Below are 12,337 nucleotides of genomic sequence, written 5' to 3' on the forward strand. Positions count from 1 at the left end.
AGGTCCATAATTTCCAACCTAGCAACAGAAATCGAGCTGGCAGTGGTCGCAAAACAGACAGGCAGTGGCGTGTTTGTTTACGCAGTGCGTGCCTACCCTGACTGATTAACAGGGCAAAATAGTGGCGTGTCGCAATTACGATGAATTAAGAAATGACACGGACGAACGTGTTTCGTACGCACGTCGTGAAATATTCAGCTTGCTTGCGACGCAGCTCACTATGAAAATGAAACACATATGGACAGCTTTCACCACTGTGTGATACAAATTGCCCCCGGTCGAGTAGATTGTCTAATTTGAAAGTGGTTAATTCAGCGGTCGTTTACCAATAAACAAAGACGTGATTTCCAAAATTAATGTATTCAATAATTATAATAATTAAGTATCTATTGCATATCTATGAAAGAATACTTATAATAATCAAATTAATTTTTGTAAGATGAAGATTATGCCTATCTGCAGGTATAAAAATATTAGTCCTACCGGCGGCAGTAATAGCATGAGAGAGCTCAGAGTAGAAACTTTAACAGCTCTCACTACACTCCCCAACACGTACTGCACGCACTTAAGTACTAAAATACGCACTATACAAAATCACAGAACAACTGTCTCAGGGTCTCGTATTATGTCTACGCCAAGCCCATTGTTTGTTAGAAACAGACCAGAGGAAAACCCTTTTGTGCTTGACTGGTTTAATGTCCCGAATACACCTGGTTTTGTTAGGTTTTCGTTCGACATTGCCATGACACTTGCATAATATTTTCCCCACACTGGTGTTACACTGCCCGCCACCTGGTGTTACGTGCAATGGTCAACGCCGTTCAGTTTTACGAAAACTGCAACCCCGGTCCGGAGATTGCGAACGCGCACGAGGAAGGACAGCGGTCATCTCTATCCGATTTTACGGAAACTGCAACGCTGGCCATTGCTGGCCCTGAGGTTGCAGGCGTGCAGGTTCGGTTATTCATGCAATTTTTCACGACTCAATTCTGCGAAAGGATGAAGGCCCTCGGCCAAAGATAGGTTGGCCTTTTCATTTTTGCCTCATCTCGATCCATGCTATCCAACAGCTTGACTCTTATTTTTCGGGCTAGGAGCACCGTCAGTGGGACATTAGGGGCACATTATCGTTCCCGGTCAAGGGCTGAAGGGCCATTCCGTAGCAGCGCGGAGTGCCTTCCGGCTGCTAGTCTGGCGATGCGGGGGCGGGGCTCTCTGATCGATCCGGAGGCCTTTACAGGAATACATAACATCACACTGGTCCCTTCCCTTATGCGAGAGGCTTTCCGACCCACACAATCGGATCTGGATTGATGCAAAAACCTGCAATGACGCAGCAAGACTTCTGATGGCCGCAGGTTGTTCAATATTTGGTGCATAGGCTTGAATTCGGCTTAACGGGCTCATGGCTGGACCCGCAGCCATGCACGCGCTCGGGCTCACAGCCCTCAGCTCGGAACTGGAGACCCTGACTGACACAAGGTACTCAGGTCATCTCAATGTGAACGGTCACTACAAGGTTTCATGTTTCTTTTATTGTCAGAATGCCTCGACCAACACAATAGACCTCTGGCACCCGGAGGCCCGTCCCCGTCCCTGTGTTTTCCTGGCCGACTTGGGTCCCCTTGTTGACAAAGGACACACTGTTAGGCATTGTGGGACTCTGGCCAACACAGGGGGTATTGTTGTAGCGGCCCGACCAACGAAAATCGCGATCTTGGCCTTCTCCCTGTTTTGGAGATGGGGCCCTAGAGCTCAGACTGACACGGAAACAACTGTTCGGTGTTGTGATCTCTGGCTGAAATAGAGGAACGCACTGTCCCAAGGGTCCCCAATCGGTGCAAGAGCCCCTTTAACTGACATTTGAGATCATGGCTTTTCGAGTCGGGGCCCCTAATACAACCTGCAGAGCGTACAATAACCCTTTAGGACCTTGTGTTCTCCAAGTGGGCACTTGATCATTGGTCTCGAGAGACACTTCAAGCCCCTGTTCGGGCCTCAAATGGCTCCTGACGGACTCGGGTCTCTTGCCAACGCAAGACCCCTCTTAGGCATTGTGTGCCCTTGACCGACACAGGAGCTTCCAACATGCCAGATACCCAGAACACTGGGAATCGCGCTCCCGGCCTTTTTCCTGCTTGGGTTATAAATCCCAAGGGCTCCGAACGACCCGAAGCCGGCTGTTTGGCTCCGTGTCGAGGTCTTTATAGTACGTATGGAGGGCCCTAATAAGGGTGTCCTTATAAAGGCCTTCTGACTTGTAATTCAGGTCAAGTCATTACGGTAGGGCGGGGGGAGGGCGGGCGGGCTCAGGTTCAATCAGACCCTTAATCTTTGGTCCCGATGGGCCCTTCGACCCCTCCTCGGGCCTTCTCAAACAGGGCCCGTGACCCCCTCGGGGCTTCTTGCTGACACATGACTTCTCGTTAGACACCGATGGATATGGACAGACATAGGCCCTGTCACTGTTTCAAGGACACAGAAGCACGGTGCCGGGATCCGTTATGTAAACTACAGCCAACACTTCGAGTACTTATGTGCTCTTAGGAAGTCCTTGGTCGTCGGTTTCAGTAGTTCCATGACTGACTTCCGGGCCCCTCTTCGGGCCCCATCGAACATGGCCCTTGGTCGAATCGGGCGCCGTTGACAACACAGGACCCCTTGTTAGGCACTGTGTCCCTGACAGATGCAGAACCCCAACCAATGTAAACCACTGGCCCGCGGCTTTGTCGCTGGTTGGGCATTGAGCCTCCAGGCCGACTGGAGGCCGACATACCTACATGGAGCCGACAGGCCGACATACCTACATGGAGCCGACTGTGCTTACTGATGGTGCCCACCCAACACAAATGCCTTTATCAACTCAGGGGGTCCCCGATCTGCGCAGAGAGCCCTCTGAATGTCAGAGCCGGGTCCCTAAATAAGATATTGGCTGTCTGATGTGGCCATTAAGTTGATTGAACTAATTTTACGTCTGGGGAAAACCAACTGAAAGGAAACTTGGGATGCTATTGACGCGCGTTATTATCATCTACCTGTCATATCTCATAAGTAGGTTTGTCAAGGTAAATAGACAGCTAACCGGGAAGTTCCTGTGCACTGCTCCATCGATCGATCCTACCCGCAGTCTAAACAATCCGGCAGCTGGTGATAACATGCGCACTCAGCCTCTGTTGTTAGTGACGTTGTGCGTAATGTCTCGGTTTCGACTCGATCTACGGGGTACTGCCGCGTCCTGCCCAGAGAGGAGCTCAGGATAGCAAATAAACCGACTTCAGTGGTCCCCCACTCTCTTGTCCGCACCTGTGTCAAATATTGGAGGGGAGATTCTCCGCGCGTGTGCCAACGCTGACGATATGTGTTGGACGCTTCATGAGCTAGCATGATGAAGTCGCATCAAAATAACAAGCACCCGATAAGTTAGGCGTTTGTTGTTCGGCGGGCATCTTTCTAAAACCTGTTTTTTGTGCAAGCTTTCATTAAGTTTTTGAGTTTGACGTAGAACAACAGTTTATGCAATACAAATAAGAATGCTGCAATTCCAACATCGCAGATACCGCAGGGAAATTCAAGGCAGTGTTATGCATTGGCCCGTACCAAGCTGGAACCCGCATGTTGCGGACAAGCTAGACAAATGATAGGTGGGATGCGCTAAGTTCTTTGCCCACGTGTTCACAAAAAGCATTCATTGTTTTGCAATAAGGGACAAGGAACGGACATGAAATCCGATTTGATGACGCGGGCATTGTCCACTTCACACGATACAGTGATCCAGATCCGGCGGCTGTGGCGGCGCTTGTTCAAGTATTTATACATTTCAGTGGCGTCAGTCACATCAGCCACGCACAATGAAGTTTTTGGTTTTCTCGGTTTAGTCTCTACCTGCGCTGTTGCCTTTGAAGGTTGGCAGAACGAAGTGTCCACGAATGATACGCAATGTTTAATATTAGCCTGTGGTGCGTTGCTTTGAGAGAGCTGTGTATTATTTGCTGGAAATTATTAGTTAGCCTCTGTGTGCCTCCAATGCAGGCTGCAGATAGCTCTTCTAGGGCATGGGGGGGCCGCTCTAGAGGCGTAGATGGTAGGAGCGAGGGTTGATAGCCGAGAGAGAGGAGAGTCTGATATTCTCTCTATGAGAGCTCTCTCCTCGAAGGAAGAGGCAGAGCGAGAGAGCAGTAGAGGGAATCGCTCTTCTCTCTCGCTCTCTCTTCGATCTCTCTCTCTCTCTCTTCGCTCTCCTCCTCTCTCTCTGCTCTTTTCTATCTCTCTCTTTTATATCTCTCTCCTATCTCTCTTCTTCTCTCTCTCTCTCTCTCTCTCTCTATTCCGATTTGTGTCGCGGTAGTGCACAACTCGGTCCCTTGTTTAAAATATTTAGGGTGTTGGCGTCAGGAACCATGCATGTGAGCGAGAAGTGCAAACCTTTTCGAAATTTTGGGAGCCGCCTGATCCAATTGATTAGCTCTGCCCGCCAGGCGTACGTTCCTTTCCTACGTCATTTTCGCCTCACGGTTACGCCAACGGTGTCCGCGCGCTGTTAAGTGCGCTTAAGTGCCCTAAAAGTTCCGTTTTGTTACTTTGTTGGCCTCTGGCAACCTTCCTTGTTATCGAAGACTCCAATCATAGACAGCCGGCGCGAAAGAAACACAGAGCCCATCCTTGCACAGGAACTCATCACGCAAACCACGCACCACAGATGCAGGGGGTTCGAGCAGTCAAATGAGCCAAGCCAAAAAAGCCACGCTTCCACTATTATGGGTCTCATTAACACAGGATGCAACGCGGGTGGCTTCAAACACAGCTCAATTTTCGCAATCTTGCCATGCCTTGACATCCGGCAAGACTTCCGAATTCAGTTCCTTTTCCCCTTCTGATGTTGAAACGACTGTCCCACTGATGCAACTAGGCTCTTCTCAACAATTTTCACTGTAGGCAAGTCCGAGCTGAGCATTACCCTATTCGTAACAGACGTCTGCGTCACTTACCCATACGACACCGCGGCGAGCAACAACACAATGATCACCTCAACACTGCATGCACCACGTCCACCTACAGACCTCCGTTAATGGCCAGAAAAGACGCTGTTGCTTAGATGTTAAGCTATCCGTTTTGTGGCATTTAAACTGAACGAGATGCAGTCCTGCGTCACGGTGTGGTTAGCATATTTGTAATGTCTAATTTTTGTTGTGTCGCGCTCTACTATGGGTTAGTTCTTCGCACAACCGCATGGTTTGGGAGTGGATGATGCGTGGCAGGAGCCGCGCGTTGTGGGACGCGCTTCCCGCGGTACGTGGACAACCTTCGCGTACAAGCAGTCGGAACTGGTGTACCGCCGGCAACCACCGTCCACCGCCGGCCAACCACCGCGGTGGGGTGGTTACCGAACCAGAGCAGATGGTGGGGAATCCAATTAAACACCAGGACCTCATCCGCAGACAGTGTTTATGTCTGTCCAGGGATACCGTAAACATGGCACAGTCCAGCGAATAGAGGCCGGCTGGACACTGGCCACTCGTCGGTACCAGGGTCGCAGGTTCGTGACCGACGGTGTTATCGAGGCATGACAAGCGTGATATCTGACGGGTGCAGTCGCAGAACTGCCGTCACGAGTTCGGCGAAAACTGAAAACAAAGACGCCTGAACCGCGTCCCGTGTTATGTTACAGCCTACGGGAAATTTGCCAGGACTCACGCCACCATGGCCATACCCTGTGCAAACTACGATGACGCTACGCCCCTGAGTTGTTAGTTATTAGTGCTTACCGCGCTCCCATTGCCGACGTCATTTTTCGCTGGCAAAAAAGACTTGACAAACTGCGATGCCGGCTCGCATGCCTACATTTGACGTCACTTACATCACCCAAGCTCTAATTTGTGAGATACATATCTATGCTTCACGAAGCAAGCCTGACACCGTGAGGCCAGCCCAACACCGTACTTCTCTCCCATCACCACGAGCGCTTTCCTCAGCACTGTCATGTCGCCACGCTCTCGGGTAGCGCCCGTCCAAAAGATCTATGAACCCCAGGCGCAGCCAGCCCGGCCACGGGCCACCCAGCGAGCCAAACACACCACACACCGCGGCGAACCTTTAGCACGGTGTGAGAACACGTGGCAACAATCCCGAGCCTTACAAAAATCACTAGCACGAGGCCACCGTTCGGGTCAGTGGCATCGGCATCCCCAACAACAATATATCAGTTCAGTCAGCCCGAGGTCAGTTCCCGACATTTCCTCGGCTACAGCCGGTGGCACGTAGGCCTGTGGGGGGGGGGGGGGGAGGGGGGGATCATCTCATGGCGGGGTCGGCAACAGTCCCGAGTCGGCCGCCGGCGTCCAGATGACCTTCTGCAGCTGACGGAACTTCGGGTGGGCCGAGTCGGCCGCCAAGCTCAGGATGGCGCACTCGCTGGTGGTGAGGAAGGCTCCCAGGTGACGCATGCGCTCCAGGGCGTACACCCTGCACACAAAATGTTTGGTCAATGCAACTGCCGGCTGCTGCACCAAAACACAGTAGACGTATCTCGAGCCTAGAGGTTTCCCTGGTGCCCCAGCCGGAGCAGCTGCCCCGTATAAAACCAACCCAAGCCCACCGTCGCCAGAAAACACATTCGAGCTACGACTGATGCAACAACAATTTGACGAAGCTGATCTATGTGGCAAATGGCTAAAGCCAGCGCTAAAATGTACATGAAAAGTAGAAACATGTGTTATGTACTAGGTACCTATGCAGTTGGTTTGCATACACAAGGCAGCTAGGAACGAGATCCGCAACAGTAACAGCAGGCCGGACGACCCACCTGTCCACGTGGCTCCGGGAGGCGCAGGCGTCGGCCACCACGTGCACGTCATAGCCCTTCTCCAGCAGATCCATGGTGGTCTGCAGGATGCAAGCGTGCGTTTCGATTCCGCACAGCATGACCGACCGGATCTGCGAAAAGCCATGACGGCCGCATGGAAGAGGAATCACACACCGGCACCAATGACATCGCAACTTGGCACCCAGCTAGCACTGCTGCTCCAGCCCGGGGTGCGAGCGTCCCGCTCTGGTACAAGAACATAGCCTCCTTCAGAACCATCCGCGAACTGCGAATAACTGAGCATCGATATACACCGGATGGGTGAAAAATCGAACTCCGGACAAAACTGTTTGGTTAGTAATTTTAAACATCACAAACATCTTAATTAAATTAAAGGACAAGGACCCCACCTTTTACCTCGCTGCTTCGTACAGCGAGCTGAAAATTTGAGCCCAAAGGCCAAAACCATGAGGGACAATTCCAACTAAAGACCTACACTTTCAACCATATTGTTATTTATGAAGGTCAAAATCTGTGACATTAGTATAGCATAAAGAGTCCCTAAAAAAGCCCTCTCAAGTACCGCGAAATATCACGAAACTTTCCGCTCATTCGCAAAAAAAAACAATTTCGGAAACCCCAAGGCATTTAATAAATAATGACAAGTGACAAATGGCGAATGACGAATGAGTTAGGAAGCCGACGTACTTGGAAGGCCTAGTTATAAATTGTCGCCAGAATTTTTATTTTGAAACGTCCAGTTCTCCATAGCATCCATTATCTGCAAACCAAACCATTTAAACCCCGCACACGAAATGCGTACATTTTCGTTCGACTTGAGCATATCTTCAACTTCCGGGACGCACATAGAGAACTGTGTCTTGGCGATCGGCTTCAAGCCATGTTCCTCAACCCCCAGCTCCGGCACAGTCCTGCCCAAACCTGGAACACACCACACGTCACACACACACATCAGTCATGGCATCACTCAAATGGCACGTCAACAAACACAAAAGCACACTAAACAGCACGTCCACAAAAAGCATCCACTTCCCGAAGGCCAACTGGAAGCGACATGCCGGACCGTTCGGAATAAGCGGCTGGTAGGTAGCGCGGCCAGTCGCTAGACCGTAAGACCGGGCCTCACTCTGGACCCGGGCCATAGCCCAGTCGGCTGCGTTCGTGGTGCTCCCGAGGTGAAGCTTTTTAACGCCACGGACCAAGCACTGCAGCATCAATGGCTGAACGAGGGCCACGAAATACAGCTGTTGACACTCAAATGCCAGACATTCATTTCAATTGTAATGAAAGACCACTTCGTAACGATGCATTGATAAATGAAGACAGGAACTGTGTCTTCAACCACTGCACTGCTTTTATTCTACCACGGGCGTAATTTCCTGTTCAGTTGGGGCGGGGATCTCCAGCCCTCTCCAACTTGAGCTACCCCCCCCCCCCCCCAACAATATTTGAGAAAAAAGCGGGCCAAAAAAGTGGAAAACACGTTTTTTCGGCGTACTGTAGGGGAAGCTGGCCCCATTTTTTCACTGCATGCCCATTGGGAGCAGAGAACGCCCTATGACATGTGAACGATGCGAATGAGATTTGGTCGAATGGAGGGGCGTTTTCCCGCGCATTTCATGTTCAAAAAGGCCCTCCACTGCAACCAAAGAGGAAAAGATTATTCCAATCATTGGAAAAGTTGTATTGGCGTACTGCATAATAACCAAGGCATTGTTTGACTCTGAGTGGTGCAGTTAAGTCGAGCACTCAGATTCAGAAAACCGGGCTGCAGTTATGAAAAGCCATCGCTTGCTTCGATCGGTGGTTCGGTGATGTCAGATCTACAGGTCCGTGTCCGGGCTCGCAGATTCAGCCGCACATTATCAGGAGCGCATGATGCTCTTCACGTTTTATCCGCCGCTGGGTTACCGCTCCACCTTTAGCAGGCAAACAATTTCATTTCCCTGTCTGTGGCGAGCCTGAAGAACTATGCGGCGTTAATGCGCGCTTGACCTGAGAACCGTGAAACCCCCATAGTCCCAGAGGCGTAGGCAAGGGTGAGGCACATGAGAGCCACGTCCCCCCCCCCCCCCCCTATAGGGTCCCGGCAGCGACAGCCCAAAGGACTCTCCGGAATGACGACCAGACGCGCGATCGGAGGGCCAGATATTCCCAAAGGGCAGGCAGGAGACCTCCCTCGAGGAACCCCGTCCAACAATAAGGCCTCATTCGCTTTGGCGATCGGGGACCTGGAAACAAAGACAGCCCCAGAATCGGTCAGAGACCATCAATAGCAAACAGCCGGCCTAATGTAAATCTGGGCTTATTTCCCCAGCAAGGACAAAGCCCGAGGCCCGCGAGCGTTAGGGACGTTTTACGTTAGTCCCTGACAACAAAACGAGACATGATAAACGGCAATGTATATATGGTAAATAACATAGCAAGATGAGGGCAAATAACGATTGAAGGAGATATGATGGATGGTGAGGAAAAGTCTCACAATGACAAAATGGAAGGACTCTGTGTCAGCAGCGGGGCCCGGTAACGAGCGGGGGGGCCTCCGTTCTGCTTCGGACAGGTGCCCAATAAGTTAATCTGGGGCCCCGACATTACAGCGATTTTGCCGACCAACATTTTCGCTTAGGATTAAGCATTTGCCGCCGTTGGAACGTTGATCTGATATGTGTTTACAGCACTTTAACACGACCGAATAGCCAGCAGTCCCATCCGATTCTCCCAACGTCTTCATACAGAAGATGATCAACTCGTCTTTCGTTGCTCATCTTGACGTACCGAACAGGCACATTATGGTTTTACCTCAATGTCTGTGGTCGTTTGAATAATAGTCTGACAAGTATTTACTACCCACCTTTCTCGACATAACCACGCGTGAAATGCTACTGGGATCCATCTCTGTTTTAGAACCTCGTGTGATCAAAACAAATTGTGCACCTTTTGCACCTCCTCTGCACCTCCTCGAACATCAACTTATTCGGACTAGAGCCGGATAATCTACGGGTAACATAACTTTCCAACGGAGCCCACAGCTGACCATTAACACCATTTTCACGCGGATGGTGTTCAGAAAATCGACTTAAAACTCGGCTCCAGCCAGCCGGCCAGCCAGCCAGCCGGCCAGCCAGCCAACCAGTCACCCAGCAAGCAACCATCCACTGCCATATAAATCGTTAGGCGGCCGCGATGGCTGTCCCATGGATTAAAAGGCCGGGGTTCGACACTCACCGCATGGGACCTTGATTTTGCCGATTGTCACCCGGCAGCAGCTACGTAAGTGACCTTACTCTTTGAATGCGCCAATATGGCCGCAAGTATCAGATAATCATCAGGAAAGCAGAATGATGTGTCTAATGCAAATCTCACCTTTCGGGTACTGCTCTGTGACAACGCTGGGTATATCCAAGATGGTGGCAGCTTGCAGCATTCTTCGTGACGTATCAACGACTTGTTCAAAATGCTTTATGTTTGGTTTGAACTTTTCTTGCATGTCGCAAAGGAAGAGGGCTGTGTGCTGAGGCGTAAGTCGACCAAGTCGCCCGGCAGATTTCATTAGATGGCTTGCCATTTTCCGTTGATGTCGAGGCCTCTGTTACTTTCTGGTTATTCTTAGATAGGCTCCACCTATGGCAAAGAACAATGCGGTTCATAAAACGAGGTAGGAAACTCCGTCCGTGAAGTTTGCCTTTTCTTCGGTAATTTGTTAGCGACGACTTCTGATTACGACAAAAACGCACGTGATGATCAACTGTAACATGAAAACACCGAATCTGTGTCTCTTTGTAGATATGACGTAAATACCGAGGTTAAATACGGGGTAAAGTTATGGGAGCTTTCATCATCCAACGACGTGTGTCTTTTTCTGCCTGAATTCTTGGAGTTTGCTAACAGACCCTCTCCACAAAACCTCCATGTACCTTGTAACGTGGCGTTCCCAGATGAAGCCGTCGTTGTTTTAATCGGCGCTTGGAAGCGCCGCTAGGTTAGAAAGATGGATTTCGTGCAGTCCGATTTCGATGTTTTAGTTTTGTAGATAATGTACAGCATCGTGACGGCGGGTGCATGATTTTCGATGCCGAAAGATAAAAAATACACGGACTTTCTTCTCGTGCACAAAGTAACGCCCATGGCGTACTAAGGCTGCTACAAAAGAAAAGGCTGTCCATTTATGTTCAGCATCTCCGATCACATACATGCTCTATTCTACTGGTGCACAGGTTATATCTATCCATCCATACCATTGTTCGCAGATTTTTTTCGTTTTTTTTTCGTTTCTCGTTTCGTTTCGTTTCTCAACTTTCATGCGTCTCGGCAGGGGCGCGGCCAGGGGGTTAGTAAGTTGGGGGGGGGGGGGGGGCACTGCGCAGGAGTGACAGAGATCCCCTGAAGATCCTGGATTTCAATGGGCCGATTTTCTTCGTCACACTCATATTTTATAACTGTTTTACTGAAACAGAACCCACGAGCTAAAAATGCCGCGCTATTCAGCCTTCAGTGGTCCAGCTGGTTCTTTCTGAACCACAAGAACTCAGATGCTCCACTAGAATGGCTGTTGGTTCTATGGATATGTTGAGGATCCCACCGACGTCGGTGCTAGCCCGAAATTACGTCTAAAATTTGTATTAATGAAGCCACCCCATGTTCGTCTGAGAACTTTCAACCTATACTCGGATCGATTAGTGAGAACAATTTTGTAACATAATTCTGACCATGCGCGCTCGCAATTCTAACGAACAAAAATCCCGAAGCCCGGCGTTACAGTCTCCTTGGACCGAGTGGCGTCTATTTCACGGCTAGCACCACGCGTTGGCCAGCGGGCGAACGAAAATGATGAACTCGTCTGAAAACACACTAGAAAGCTTGATGGGCTTGAAGACAGAAGGATGCTAGGTGATCCGTTTCGATCAAATTCCTGCCGGCAAGTGCTTGTGCCTCGCGCGTGGAACGTGACCAAAAATCGCGCGTGAACGTGACCCCTCTGCCACTGTCACTAACCTACAGCTGCCAGAAAGGGAAAAGTTGGCGATCAGGATCGTGATCTGCATGTCAGTCGATGAGTGTCTGTTTTGAGACCTGGTGACTTCAACCCGTGGTGTGCGGGACGCCTGTGACTACATCCCCCTACCATAGAAAGCGCCTTAACTGGCAGCTTTAGAAGCTGCATTCTCCAGCTTTACCAGCACATTTTCTGACACGACGGCTTCAAAAATACACCCCGATTAAGGCGATAAACGCTACGACGTGACCCAGCATGCGGTGGAACGTGCTTGGCTTGTGGTACTCCAAGTCAGGGAGGGCACGACCCAGGGTTTTCGGGCAAGCATGATGGAACGTTTTCCGAGTGACCGCCAAGTGTAAAACTGAATAGAGATCCTCACAGGGCATCAAATCGTGCTGCGTTTAACTTCCCATTGTCACAGGCGGCCGTAGCTGTCTTGCAGTCGAACATTCAAAGATTGGGTGGCAGAACGGTCGCGGGCCTCGATTTTGTTGGCCTTGATACCATTTTGTCACCAAGTC

At 50.5% G+C, this 12,337-nt stretch overlaps 1 protein-coding gene across 2 annotated transcripts in view; it reads right to left on the reverse strand.

Moving 5' to 3' along the window:
• Positions 1–5,424: 5,424 nt before the first annotated feature.
• LOC119112894 (isochorismatase domain-containing protein 2) overlaps positions 5,425–12,337 on the reverse strand; it is an 8,285-nt gene continuing 1,372 nt past the window's right edge. For both annotated transcript variants that reach the window (XM_037237198.1, XM_037237199.1), the window contains exons 2-5: positions 10,184–10,441; positions 7,623–7,741; positions 6,800–6,930; positions 5,425–6,459 (exon numbers count right to left, since the gene is read on the reverse strand). In XM_037237198.1, coding sequence (XP_037093093.1) covers positions 6,294–6,459; positions 6,800–6,930; positions 7,623–7,741; positions 10,184–10,385 — 618 coding nt within the window. In that variant the 5' untranslated portion in view covers positions 10,386–10,441 and the 3' untranslated portion in view covers positions 5,425–6,293. The remainder of the gene's footprint in view (positions 6,460–6,799; positions 6,931–7,622; positions 7,742–10,183; positions 10,442–12,337) is intronic.

Source organism: Pollicipes pollicipes, unplaced genomic scaffold (genome assembly GCF_011947565.3).
Source record: "Pollicipes pollicipes isolate AB1234 unplaced genomic scaffold, Ppol_2.1 Scaffold_7261;HRSCAF=8764_pilon_pilon_pilon, whole genome shotgun sequence".
NCBI lineage: Eukaryota > Metazoa > Arthropoda > Thecostraca > Pollicipedomorpha > Pollicipedidae > Pollicipes > Pollicipes pollicipes.